Source organism: Solea solea, chromosome 10 (genome assembly GCF_958295425.1).
Source record: "Solea solea chromosome 10, fSolSol10.1, whole genome shotgun sequence".
NCBI lineage: Eukaryota > Metazoa > Chordata > Actinopteri > Pleuronectiformes > Soleidae > Solea > Solea solea.
This window is the reverse complement of record NC_081143.1, coordinates 7,766,828-7,780,949: the sequence shown is the minus strand read 5'-3', so window position 1 is coordinate 7,780,949 and position 14,122 is coordinate 7,766,828. Positions and strand designations below refer to the sequence as shown.

At 39.6% G+C, this 14,122-nt stretch overlaps 1 protein-coding gene across 1 annotated transcript in view; it reads right to left on the bottom strand.

The window, feature by feature from the left end:
- LOC131466880 (collagen alpha-1(XI) chain-like) overlaps window positions 1-14,122 on the bottom strand; it is a 46,128-nt gene that overhangs the window by 25,336 nt on the left and 6,670 nt on the right. Inside the window, exons 2-6 of the mRNA XM_058640451.1 lie at window positions 3,532-3,699; window positions 3,343-3,434; window positions 3,084-3,205; window positions 2,549-2,711; window positions 1,281-1,403 (exon numbers count right to left, since the gene is read on the bottom strand). Coding sequence (XP_058496434.1) covers window positions 1,281-1,403; window positions 2,549-2,711; window positions 3,084-3,205; window positions 3,343-3,434; window positions 3,532-3,699 — 668 coding nt within the window. The remainder of the gene's footprint in view (window positions 1-1,280; window positions 1,404-2,548; window positions 2,712-3,083; window positions 3,206-3,342; window positions 3,435-3,531; window positions 3,700-14,122) is intronic.

Below are 14,122 nucleotides of genomic sequence, written 5' to 3'. Positions count from 1 at the left end.
AATGAAATGTTTTATTGTTGTTATTTGCTTTGTTTTCTTTATCAGAAACACTTCCTCTGCCCGACTGTGTGGCTGAGAGACAGAAATGGAGAAACATCCATGATAAGTGTGGCATAGTCCATCATGGCATTGCTACATCTATATCAACGTCTTGGCTGAAATATTGGAACAAAATACTCCTATGATGGATTGTTTTTAGCTGTAAGCCAGGCAATAAATCCAACAACAGCAGCAGGAGAAGATTTGAAACCTTTGCCAGGAGTGTTGAACACTGGCACACTGGAGCTGGCACAGGATACTGGACTATTAAACTAATAATACATGCGCTGTCTTTTAATACAAAATGTGGAAGTATTAAAATCAACTGCTAATAAGCAGCTGCAGGCTTCTGGGTGATGCCTTTCATACTGCAATTAGTGAAGATAATGATGTGTGTGTGCTTGTATCTATTTGAAGAAATAAATTGTATTGATGAGGGAGACGATATTGATACTGTGTGCAAAAATATCCGTGTCCTGAATTGTTGATATGATTATTGAAACGCTGACACCAAATATTGACATATTCATTTTAAAATATATGGTACTAAACAGATTTCCTTGCCCGTTTGAATTACCAGCATCACTATTCATGAATCCTCTTCGTAACGACATCGGCCAAAATTGGCTTCAAAATGCATTAGTACATAATCAGCAAGATTCCCTGAAATGACTAATGACTCATATATACGGATGAATAGCCTGCTACAACCTTGACTTTTTATGCTGGTGCCTTCTACAGCTATTATTTATTTATTTTGCACAATGAAGGAAATGTATATCTATAACTGCGGCGACATTACTATGCAAAATATGACATGATAATTTCACAAAAGAAAAGACTAAATTGCTGTTGGATGCAGGGAAAAATGTATATATATATATATATATATATATATATATATATATATATATATGTATATGTATACACAAGATAAGATAGATATATAAGATATATCTTATCTTTCATCTAAGGTGTCCATACATACCTGTTATAGTTCTCACATCTGAAACCTTGGGGCTCCTTTACTTTCTGAATGACAGCCTAGATTTACAACTCCAAAACCCAAAATGCCTCCCAGTGTGTGTTATGTGAGGAGCCGTCCAGGCAGGTTGAATGACAGCATCACATGTGACTGATATGATTTTTGAATATATGCTGTTCACGTTTTTTTCAACTGACATGTGGTTCCCATCTGTCTGTCTACGCTGTCTCTTCATCCCTGTAAAAGTGGAGCTTACCTCTTCACCCTCGAGTAATACGCTGTCATAAGGCAAAGGTGCTTCGCAGTCTGGGATGTAGTCCTGACAGTACGTCTCTGCTGCTCTGTGGTCATCAACAATAAGCAGCTGCTGGATGTCTCCCTGTGACACAATACAACACACAAACAATCAAACTGAGTTTTGAGAGATTAGTGAAACCATATGAACATAAATAATGCCCATAAACATTATGGACGTCATTACTGGTCCTTGTTGAACAATATGTCATTAATTCTATAAATGGCATGTCGGATCCATATGCCCCTCATGTCATCTCTGTGTTCATATGGTCAGATCAAAGTGAGTTAATAGTTAAAATAATGTGATTTATAGTTGCTGTGCAGTTAATTGTCTCCAGAGGTTCAGACTGAAGTTCCACCGCCACATGAGGTCCACACACACAGACACATATTCTTTATGTGGACACTCACGGACATAATACATTCCCTAGCCCCTAAATTTAACCTAATCCAGAACTTAATCCTCAAAACGCCTGTTAAAGTTGTGTGGACCAGCCAAAATGTCCTCACAAAGATAGGTATGTTTGAAAATTGGTCCACACAGCCTATTTAAGACACACACACGCACACATTAAAGGAGGGACTCCAAGCCAAACACCGGCTGGGTGTTGTCCAGTTCAGCAGATGGACCACCTGACACTACAATGAAAACAAAGGTCAGGGTTCACGCTTGCAACCCGCCAAAATGACCTCACACTGCTGAGGACAGAGCAGAAATAGACCTCATAAAAATCTCCAGAGCTTGTTTGGAGAATTTCTCAAATTAAAGCATATCTGTGTTTATTTATTCATTTATCTTTTTTGCAAATAAATCTTATTATAATTTCAAGTATATCTGTAACAACTTTTCTGTAACAAAAAGTTTACTGGAGTGGTAAAATTGCAGTACAAGCACACAACCACTGGAGGGCAGTCGAGGGAGATCAACTTTAGATATGTCACAGATTGGTGGATAAATTAAAACAAGCAGCAACGAGAAGAGACATTTCCTTAACACACAAGGAACTTATTGTGGGCTTTTATCCTTTGTGTTTGCCAAGTTTTTTTTTTTTCTTTTTTCTCAAAGGCAAATTAGTTTACACTTAAGGCAAATGATAAGGAGGAGATGAGCTCAGCTTACAACCGTGCGAACCATTAAACTCCACTGAGTTAAATCTCTGCCTGCTGTCATATTACAACACGTACAGAAACACACAAAGAGAAAAATGCACACATCGATGTTCCTACTTCAAACACAAATTCGTCTAGCAGGCGAGTTCCAAACACAGTAACTCCTTCTGTGCTGATGTGGGGCTCATGTGCTCTGAGCAGGTCCAGGGTCTCCAGCTTCTGACAGTCCAGATAGAGAGTCACAGACTGGCCCTCCACACTGTAGGCTACTCTGTGCCACCTGGCAGGAGAAAAAAGTAGCAGAAGAGACACATTTAATAATTATGATTATAAATAATATCTTATATTTATAAATAATAAATATCCTCAAGATAGACTTGAGGAAGCATTGTTTTTATTAGCCTTATTTATGTGGCCACTGTGTCTTTTTTTCTTGTGTCCCCACAGGCCGCCATGTTTTCAGTGAGAGTTCTTGGCGATGGCAGCGTGCTTCGTTAAGTCAGTAGTAACCATGTGTCAGCACCTCATACGGACTCACTCCAGATAACTTGAACGGTCTCTTTTTGCCTACATATAAACAACCTCTGTCATTTTTTCTTACACAAGTCAAACAAAAGTATGTGCTTTTCTGTTTGCGTGTGTAGTTACCTACTTGCCATCAGCCAGGTTGACCTTTTTAAAGGTGGGGTAAAGTTCGGGAGTTGGCTGACCCTCATGGTCCTCGTACAGGAAGACGGGAGACCGGCCAATCTCTATACCCAGCTGCTGTGTGCCCTAAGAGACGCAGAGCATAGAAGAAAGAGGATGGCATAACGTGTTAGAGGCATGGTTAGAATGAATGGTGGAGACTATTGTACATTTAAAATATATGTTCAGCCTGATGTAGTATGTATGCATGCGTGCGTGCGTACCTGTGGGTCATACACGGAAAGCAGAAAGACTTGGGAGCCTTTTGCAGCTCGAACTGTTGTCATCACTGTAAAATTCACAGGGAATGGCGAATCTGGTGGGAATATGCACAAATACGTATTAGGACAAAGGCCCTCAATGAACGTTGTCAATTTTAGTGTCAAATAAACTTAGACAACATTAAAACTTGCCTGGGAATAGCTGCTTGGTGGGCGCACTCAGTTGAATTTTCTTGTCAATTTTAAAGGAGAGATCCGTCTCTTCCCTGTCTTTCCTGCTGGTGCACAGACCTGCCTCCAGCGAAACACCCTCCATGGCCTCGGAGAACTCCAGGAGCTTCAGCACATCAATGGAGTTGGCTGCAAAAAACAAGACAAACAACGGCCAAGAGGATGGATGAGTTAGATGATGCAGCTTCACAGCACCTTTATTCATGACTCATTTAGATGTTGACTTTATATAAGTTTCCACAGGCAACAGAACGGAGTAGTATGGTAAGCAGTATGTAAAAGGCCGAGGTGAACAGGCAATGGACCAATGCTTGTGGATGAGAGATCACATGGTTTTTACAGATCAGTCTCAGGGTCAATTGGTCAGTTTAAAGCTACAGTTTGCTTTGTTGTAAACAAAGCCTCTATCTAAAGATGTGTTCTTCTTGATTCTTACTGAGGAAAAATAGGACGTGCAAGTATATTTAAAAGCCACTAGGGGTGACTTCAACTGTAGCAAAACGAATAGATGTCTATGGGAAATATAGTCTACTGCTCATTTGATTTATAACATCAGTAACCATTTTCCTGAGTATCTCAATCTATAGTTGTAGGTCTCCCTCAATAGACCATGATGTCAATTTTGTAAATGATGTTTCCATTTAGAAGCAAAAACAGTGTGATTGACAGCTGGTATCGTCCAACACGCGCCTGGAAGTGCCAGCCAAATCTGAATTCTGGAGGCATGTGGATGATGTCACATCCATTTGCGACTTGTGGAAACCTAACCTTAAGCTTACAGACAACAAACTTTGAAGCACCCAGCCAAATGACTACAGGTGATTTGGCTGGGTGTTGGCAGGCAGGTCAGGAGTCACTGCAACCTTCATTTAAGGTTTAGGCAACGAAAGAGAGAAAGACCTTGGTTTGATCGTGTTACGGGGGGTAACCGAGCAGCTACTTCACAGTATGAAGAGTCTTTAATGACTGCTGAACATAAACACTTTTCACACCTTGCATAGAAAATATACAAAGAGCAAAGATAATGTTATATGTCATCTCTTTAGGTTAATCCTACAACAAGATGATGTAAGGAAAAAAAATGTTTTGATGACATCAACCAAGGATTTAAAGAATCATAAAAACAATTGTCTTGGCACTAAAATAAATACATGTTACAAAGTTTTGCCAACGTATGATTTTAAATGTCCATCATTTAGAGAAGACATGGTTGGAGTCTTTGTGAAGACAAGTGAATCTGAGGTGCACTTCTGCCCTGATGCTTTATTATAACAGCACTGACCATTTAGTTTGCTATTCATCTGAAGACATTTGAACGTGAGTTGCAACAGCCAAGACATGAAGGCACGAAGGCATGAGTAATATTGATTTGATTGGTTTTAAAAACTCTATAAAACTATTGTTTCAATTAACTATGAATCAAACACCGTAACAGATATTTGTTTGGCTTATTTTAGCTTTTTTTCCTAACTGAAAACTTCCTCGTGGCAACAGGTGCAGCAGACCGACACTATTAGTCCCCTGCACATTTCTTAACCAGAGAAACAAAGCTATCGAACATGATCGAAATATACAAAATGAAACCCCTCTGTAAATGTACAAAACTGTTTGTTGTTTTATCACATTGCATCTGAGACGTGTGGGTGGTGCTGCAGGGCCCTGTAATTAAACAATCTTTTAAACAAACAAATGAAATATACTATGTGGTCTGAGTCTCTCTCTCTCTCTTTCTCTTGCTGTGATTCTCATTGCAGAAGCTTGGTTTAATCACATGATAGTCCTCATCTGGGCACTGACACAGGCAACAGGCTGCATGACACAGTAAAAATCAATACCAGAGAGCAATAAAGGATGCATGTGTTCTGACAATGACTCAGGCCAGCACAACACAAAGGAAACAGCAAAAAGCAAAACAGACATTGGAATTCAACATATGCAACTACAGTTTGTATTTTAGACAGGAACATATGCACCGCACACATGGGATCTTCTGAGGACCGACACGATGGCCACAGCTCAGACAAGGCAGAAAAAAGGATGGGATGTAACACATTAAACTGTGGGAAGGGACAGAGGACAAAATGCACAACATATTGAACTGAAAGTGAAAAGTGAGAGACAAGGGTAAGGAGGGAAAACGACAGGGATAATGGATTGTATGTGAGAGGAGAGGAGAGGAGAGGAGAGGAGAGGAGAGGAGGGCATATGGGCAAGTCTCGACTGGTGTGGCTCCTTTTCACACGTATTTTCTGAGGCTTACGTCAACCCCTTAATCTGCCTCTCACCTTTCAACACACACATGCACACACATACACACATGTGTACACATGACATGCGTGCATATGCACGGAGAGGCTGGCATTATGCCGGAGCCTGTACAGCAGATGTATTCGTTACCCACTTTTTGTTTTTTTATCCATGTGTCTGTGTGTTTGCCTGCCTGCCGTTACTGTCAACATGTAATTCTGTCTTTCACGAGCTTGCCATTATATGAGTCCCTGATACAGCTATTACCATGTTATTAAAACCTCCAGTGTTATTCTGACCTGCTGTAAAAAGTTAATATTAAGTCGATTAGTTGCTCAAAATGGATTTGATAACTGATTTGACACAGGACTTTTGAGACAAATAGAGACACCTGAACAAATATTTGCATATTTGCAGAGAAATATGTAAGAAGACTGATACCACTCCTGCATCTGTCACTTACAATATGAAGCTTAGACAAACACAAACACAAAAAAAGAGTGAACAGTCAAATTCATTTTGTCCAAACTTCAAATAGATCTGATTACCAGCCTCTCTGACGCTCAGCAACTAACATGTTTTATAGCTGGTGTTTCGTTTTTAGAGTTTGTACTGGTTGCCAAGGAAAAGTCTGGCATTCAACCGCCGTGAACACACAAATAGACCACCACCCCCCCCACACACACACACACATATATGTTAATCTAACAACCTTCTTGTTGTAAATCCATGTTGCGCATATGGATATTGAAATGGTGACAATCTACTTGCTCAGCCCATTCTTAATGAATGGAGTAATGTTTTTATATCTGCAGGGTACAGTTTTCAGCTCAGTGCCCCTCAGGGCCGAGCTTTGTAGCTGCTAACATGCTTTTGCCACAAGTCGGCTCACACAGTAGAGTCAAGACATGCATATGGAGCAGCACTTTTACAGCACTATTGGCAGCACTTACATCTGAATGCAGCAGAGGACAAGACGAGACATGGAAACTGTATATGCCTTTGAACACATAAGGCAACCTTTTGCTAAGCTGCTGCTGTGTGAGTGAGCGTGTGTGGGTATGTACAACACAACCGCAATACAAGATCCACATCATGTTGACATGAGCATGCACACACCAAATGTACATACAGTATACTAAGTCATACACACACAAGAGGGTGTGCTGCTCTCAATCAATTCCTGCTGCTCTAAACTTGGACGTGAGGGGGGAAAAACGGTCAACATGCACACACATGCAGAGTATGTCAGCCCTCGACACAGAGCAGAGTGTCTGCAGTTTGAACAGGATCAACAAGAGTGAACTTCTCAACTGTACACAAATACAGAATATTGATTTCTTCATAATTCACCTTTGAGGGAAACTCACTGACATCGGTCAGACAGGTTTTAGAGAGGAAGGAAAGGTGAAAAGTAAATTTATGACCCAAAATGTCAATTGGAAACATCCTTCACAGTTTACTTTGAGGCTTCCTGGTTCAGCATTTGCTTAGATGGATAACATGAAATAGTTTTGGTTACAGTAACATTCTGCTTTTACCTTTAATCATAAAAACTGGCTATTGTTGTTGACATGCCTTAGTCTTTCTAACTGTTTGACTGCTTCCGTTTCTCTTTTGTTGGTGCCAAATTTTGACATCGCAGCAATTACTTTGCTAATCCAGGGTTATTATAACTGGAAAAAAAAAAAAACTGTAAACATGAATGGGATAGAGGACTTGTTTTTTTTTTGTTTTTTGTTTTTTTTAAACAAATGCCACAACAAACAGCTGCTCAGTGTTCCTAATCACATCCAGCAAGGCAAACAGAATTATAACCCAAAAAAGGAGTTTTCTGAGTGTACTGCATATTGTTTAAATTTGTCAACTGAACTCTATTTAACTTATCATGTCTTTCACCTTCAACAGGACCAGACTGACAACAAATCACTTGAAACAACGAGGAAACGAGAACAGTTTCAGTGCAGACCCAAAACAGCACTATGAGGGAACATTCACATCAGCTAAGTGATACAGTTTAGTTCCATATTATTATTATTATTATTATTATTGTTATTATTATTATTATTATTATTATTATTATTATTATTATTATTATTATTAATAAAGGGTGCCAAAATACGCAACCCCGTCTGTTGGGTTACCTACTATAGGGTAAAGCCAGGCACACTGCAAAGTTGATTTGACGACTGAGTTGAATGGGAAAAAAACAAAATCCAAATTAAAAAAAAAAAAATATTACCATATTGACCATTATGACAAAGAGAGGATTCAAGACCATTTGTATTAATGTTTCCTTGACTGTCAGCGTTCAGCAGTGTTCACTGTGCCAATTTAAATTCAAATGAGTTGAATTTATTGATGGGCTACCTCAGCTATTCACATAGCTGATACAGTTGACCTTCACACGATGAAACCCGAAGCTTACCTTTGCAAACTGTACAGTACTATGGCAAACTGCACTGTACTCTACTGCTTTGTGAAAATGCAACTATGCAGTGGCCCCGTTCAGACCTGTTATTTACATCGGCCCTCAGTGATCTGATCACATGCAGACAGTTTTAAGTACCACTGTTCACACCTGACATTTACATGCGTCCTGATGCACCTGTGAGCACATATGAATGGATCTTCCTGTCCTTTATGTGTGTGTGTGTGTGCGTGTGTCTGTGTGAATATCAAAGCTCTACTCATGCTAGTTTAACATAAAATAAGTTTTAAACATTAGGAAAAGGAAAATATAAGGGTTAATATTGTGGCAGTGGCTGCAAATAAATTAATGTAAGAGTGCTGATTAGTGTAAAAAACCTGAAAAATGAGGAGGCGGTCTCTAGTTATGTACTGAGGATGGACTGCATTCATGCATGGCCAGGAATGTGGCCACACGCAGCCTAAAACCACCTGGGAATGTGATTTTTGTGATCAGATGTGAGGACACATTGACATTAGAACTTGCAAGTGGGTCATTTTTGACCATTTTTAATTTTAGAATGGAAATAACTTTGTTGAAACTATATTTGTATGCAACTATAGTACCCTGTCATTTCCCAAATGTTTGTGTTCTTTCCTGGGTATTTCCATGTAAAATGGCAATAGCGCTCATATTGACCCAGTGTATTATAGAGTGTTTATCATACCTATTTCTCTCCTGACCCCACCCTCTTGAGGAAGCACATCACTGTTACTCTCATTTCTAGTTATTTTATTTATGCAAATGCACAGCTAAAAAAAACGAGTTTTAAGTTCAAGCTACAAAAAAAAATCAGAAGGAATAAATAGCATAGAAATGGTAAAGGCGGAATGAATGAGTCTTTGGCTTTGCTTCAGAGACTGAAGTGGGGGCAGGTTCAGACAGAAACCATTGCCGGTGTGTTGAAGGATTGTCTGACAGTGAGAGTTAGTGATCCCCGCACCCCGACAGGACCTTCATGGTTCTGTATCTGTAACATTTTGTATCCTGTTTGTTTTATATTATATATTGCTGCAGTGGCGGTTGCTGGTCTTTGAAACAGGGGAAGCTAATTTCAGGTTTAGTTATTTATACATAAATTCTTACATAAATCCTGTAAACGAACAACTGGAATTAGAAGAAAACACTAAACTGAAATGCTATAATAGTGTTTTTATTTACAGTGTATATGTACAAGTGTAAAAGGTCTATATCACCAAGAACGGCCGGCTATTTGTCTATAGACTTCCCTCACAAAATCCACACAGGACTGAGGCAGAAAAGACTCTACGCTATACGCTGTTGTGTATGTTTCTGCAACGCTGTCAATCAAAAACTGGTTCCGCCTTTCAGACAGTTCCTCCAATCATCATGCAGGAGCCCAGCACCACCCACCCCCCCATCCACTATTGTGGAAGCCCAGCTTCCCTGGAAGTGACAAGTTTGCCGCATTTGTTCACCACGGTGAAAAAAAAAAAGTGGTGGTTTTAATGCGGAGGCTGCTACGGGAATATGAAAACCACGTAAGACTATCCGTCAACAGTGATAAAAAGCCCATTCTGCGCAAACAAGCAGTAACACGTTCTAGTGCAAGTTTAATATTAAAATGTAGAGCTATGTCTTAGATTTTACATAAATGATTGAAACTATATACAAATAACGGTCAGAATAATCGTTGTGGTCTCTTATGAAGATACAGTGGTAACACACAATTAAATTCTCGGAACCGTTGTACATGATCAGATCACTCCGGACAGATGATAATACCACGTGTGAATGGGGTCAATATGCAACTCTAAGTCTGAATGGGTGTCAATTAAATTCATGTCCGGAACTGAACACATCCATTAACAAATTGCCAGCTGGCAAAAATACGAAGCAGTGAAGTGGAAGTCTGTGTCTTTAATCAGAGATCCATCTCTCATTACGGTTTCACACATGACACACTGAGCACTGAATCTGATTCAGATGCAAACAACACATGGACACACAAAAAGACAAAGTTAATGAATGCCATGTTGTTAACACTATAGATAAATGCAGTCTGGAAACCAGATGTGTGTCTGTGTTTGTGTGTGTGGTTTTTTTTGTTATGTGTATGTCTAAAAGCTGTTTAAGGGCATTTTCTGTGTGTTTGCGTGTGTTTGTGATTAGTCTGTCATTATCTCAGTAATGGCAAAGAATGCAATAACATGCCTTCTGCAGAAACAAGAACAAATGTTTAGGCGAGCCTCCCACAAAACTGCACCAAAATACACACAAAAAAAACAGACACCACACAGGGGTACAAATCCCCCAGGAGTCTGCCATTCCACTCATTTAGCTCTTTTACCCAGCTCACCCTTATTTTGCAGCATCCCTCTCTGTAACACATCTAAAATGGATCTCCTCAAAGAGTGAACCAGATGATCAATATAACGAGGTGTTGAAAACCACAGAGATGAAGAGATGAGAAGGACAGAGAAGGAGGCAAGAATAGGATGGAGGGACCACATGTTTTCTTTCCTCCTACTTAGTTCAGCTGGCTCTCATCAAAGAGTCACACTGGATAATCTACCCTGCTGTCTGTCTGTGCGTACAGTGCACATGCATACGCACATGCATTTACTTATATATCCAGCTAAAGACAAAAGGGAATAAGAATCCTGCAGACAGACAGTCAGACAGACAGACATGTGCTTCTTATCTCATTCAAGGAACCTGTGTGACTTGTGGCACTTCTCACCTTGAGATCCAAATGGACATCGAAGGTTTTCACACACATTCACCCCCACAACCCTTTCCTCTTCAACACAGATCAAAGTCTGCATCAATATTTGTCAGTCACAGGAATCCAGCCCTTCTCAGACAGCTACACTTTGCTTTATGTGGCTCTGTGCTCTATTATTTTTGGATGTTGCATCATACAGAGACTTTGATTCTGGAGAACAAAGAGAGTGCCTAATTTGTGCATAAGAAAATTTATGGCCACAGACACTCCATGCCAAAGTGCAAAATAGGATTAAAAAAGAAACAACAGCTATCATCTAAGTTTTATTTATGTACTTTCTTTGAATATTTTGTGGTCTGCATGACATTTTAAAAACATAATTCGCAAACCGAAGCATGAGTTTGAAAACTTCCATGGACTATCAGTTAACTGATCATCTTTGATTTATACATGCTTTTATACATATTCAAGTCTGTTATTTAAACCTGACTCTACTCATTCTAGTCTTAGTGGTGGGTCTTGGTTTAATTTCAAACAAATTAAGGTGGCTTTTGACTGGTACTGAAAAGGGATGAACAACACAGAGTCAGCAGTATTTGCTGCAAACTAGGACAAGTCTGACTTCAATTTTTAGGAAAGCATAATACAGAAAAAAATGCTTTGAAAATTGTGCTAACTGCTGTTTCGAATGTATCCAGTCTAACAGTCTTCACATCCAGGATGGCAGCTCTGTGAGCATGAATGTCAACACAGTAGTATTGCACTGGGATGATATGTTAAGAAGATATATTGTTAAACATAATTACTTTGTACAGACTGTCAACATTTGGCTAATTCACACTAATTACAAGCAGCTGAGGCTCACTGAAATATCATTAGTTTTGCTAGTGTCTGGTTATTAAAGGGCATCTAAACTCCCTTTTCTGAAAATAACTCTGTCCAATGCCTGATTTTGTAAAATGCCAAGACGTTGGCTGAGTGAGGGAGAGCAGCGACAAAACAGCAGTTCCAGCATTTATAAAATGGGGGAAAGTGTGAGCCAACGAGCCTCGTGCTGGTTGGACAAGAGGGTGATGAAATGGTCTGTATTTATATAACGCTTTTCTAGTCTCAATGACCACACAAAGCTGCTTTATACACTGCTTTAAAGTTTTGCCATTCACAAATTGTTTCTTGCCCCAGGAACCGAAGCCAAACCTTCAAGTTAAATGACGACTCACTCACTACAACTGAGCTACAGTCGCTCCATACCAGCTTATACCAGTCAGTACGTTTACATGCACAGTTTAATCGCACTAAGGCTCGGTATCTCTCTATAAGCTAGTGTGTATTGAATTAGTTTCCTGTTGACCTATGTCGCAGAAAAACACAGAATGGCAAGATGGACGGTAAGATGGATCGTGCTGTGGTTCTGTACATTTTGTACCTGCTGTACATGTTAATCACGATACAAATTAGATTGAACATGGCTCTTGAGGTTGCTGTGTTGTCCGAACTGCAGTTTATATGTCGTCTTCTACTTCTGGGCCGATGAGGGAATTTTGGTGCATGCGCAGAACACCAAGTCCCTGACTCCAGTCCAACTAAGCATATACATGCTGGAGTAAACGGACTAATGTGTTTACATGACATTAAGAAAACTTAATTATTGTCTTAGTCTGCATCTGCATTAACAAAGACCATTGCAAAATACTCCTGATTTTCAACTGAAAACAAATGGGTTTAAGGGTTTAGTTGCACTTTAAGCAAAGTATTAAACAATTTTTCAATTGAAGAAACCATTCAATAATTAAGTTGTAGCAACGTAGAATTCAAAACTACAAATTATGATTGTGGCGCCATTAGAGAAAGCATCAGATGGTTCTTAAAGCACTGGAGCTGGAGCTACATTCTCATGGGAAGCAATGTCTGTACACAATCCCACGGTAAGGAATCAACTGCTGTTGAGATCTTTCACTAGAAAAAACACATAATGGAGGGAGATACAGGTGAGGTGAGGCAATCACTTAAGACCTGTTAGAACAATAAATGCCATTGCAAAATGTTGGCATTTAACCCAAAACCAAAAATGTGAACCTCATGGTGGAACGAGGAGAAAAGTCAGGGGATTACAGTACAGTTCAATCAATCCAATCATCCAAATGTACTTTATTGTCCCCACAGGGAACTCTGTCTTAGGCAAAATGCTACAACAGCTGCAGAAAATTACACAGCGAGACAGAGACAACAAACAGCCAACAAAACATAAATTCACAGAATATAAATAACAATAAAAAGATGAACATTGCACCTGCCCAAAAAACAAGTATAGCATCTGCCCTGAAAACACATAAAAAACACCAGATATAATAAAAAACCTAAAACACAAAACACTGTGAAAACAGACCACAAACATCTTACAATTTAATTCCATAATTCCATATTTTAAATCTACCCACTGCTTTAACTGCAGTTAAGTTAAGTGAAGAATTATTTGGAAAAACTGTCATACTTCTCTAGTTGCAGCCTCTCAGATTCGAATATTTAATTAATTGCAAATTGAGTGTGTTTGGGTTTCAGGGCACAAAGCTGTTTTACTGTCCCACTTAAGGAAAACAGATCCATACCTAAAAACAATGTCAACTGGTTGGACAAAACAAAGACACGCGGTTAAGATGTCAACTCAGTGAATTTGTGTATGACAGTTTTCACTATTTTGTGGCCGAACTGACTTTATCCATTTTCTATCACTTTATCCTGCACATGAGGGTGTGGCTGCGGCAATCTCAGCTGACATAGGGCGATAGGCGGGGTAAACTCTGGACAGTTCACCAGTCCATCACAGGGACACATAGAGACAAACAACCTTTCACTCTTACACCTACTGTCAATTTAGAGTGTCCAATTTACCCAATCCCCATATTGCATTTTCTTGGACTATCAGAGGAGGCCGGAGAACCCGGAGAAAACTCACACACACATAGGGAGAACAGAACATGCAAACTCCATGCAGAAAGGCCCTTGTTTTCGACTGCGTCTTGAACCGGGGTCTTCTTGCTGCAAAGCCAAGAGTGCTAACCACTACACCAACCGTGTGGCCCTAAAATGACTTTATGTTTAAATAAAAAAAAACCATGGCAGGTCATTTGACAAAGTTTATTATTGTT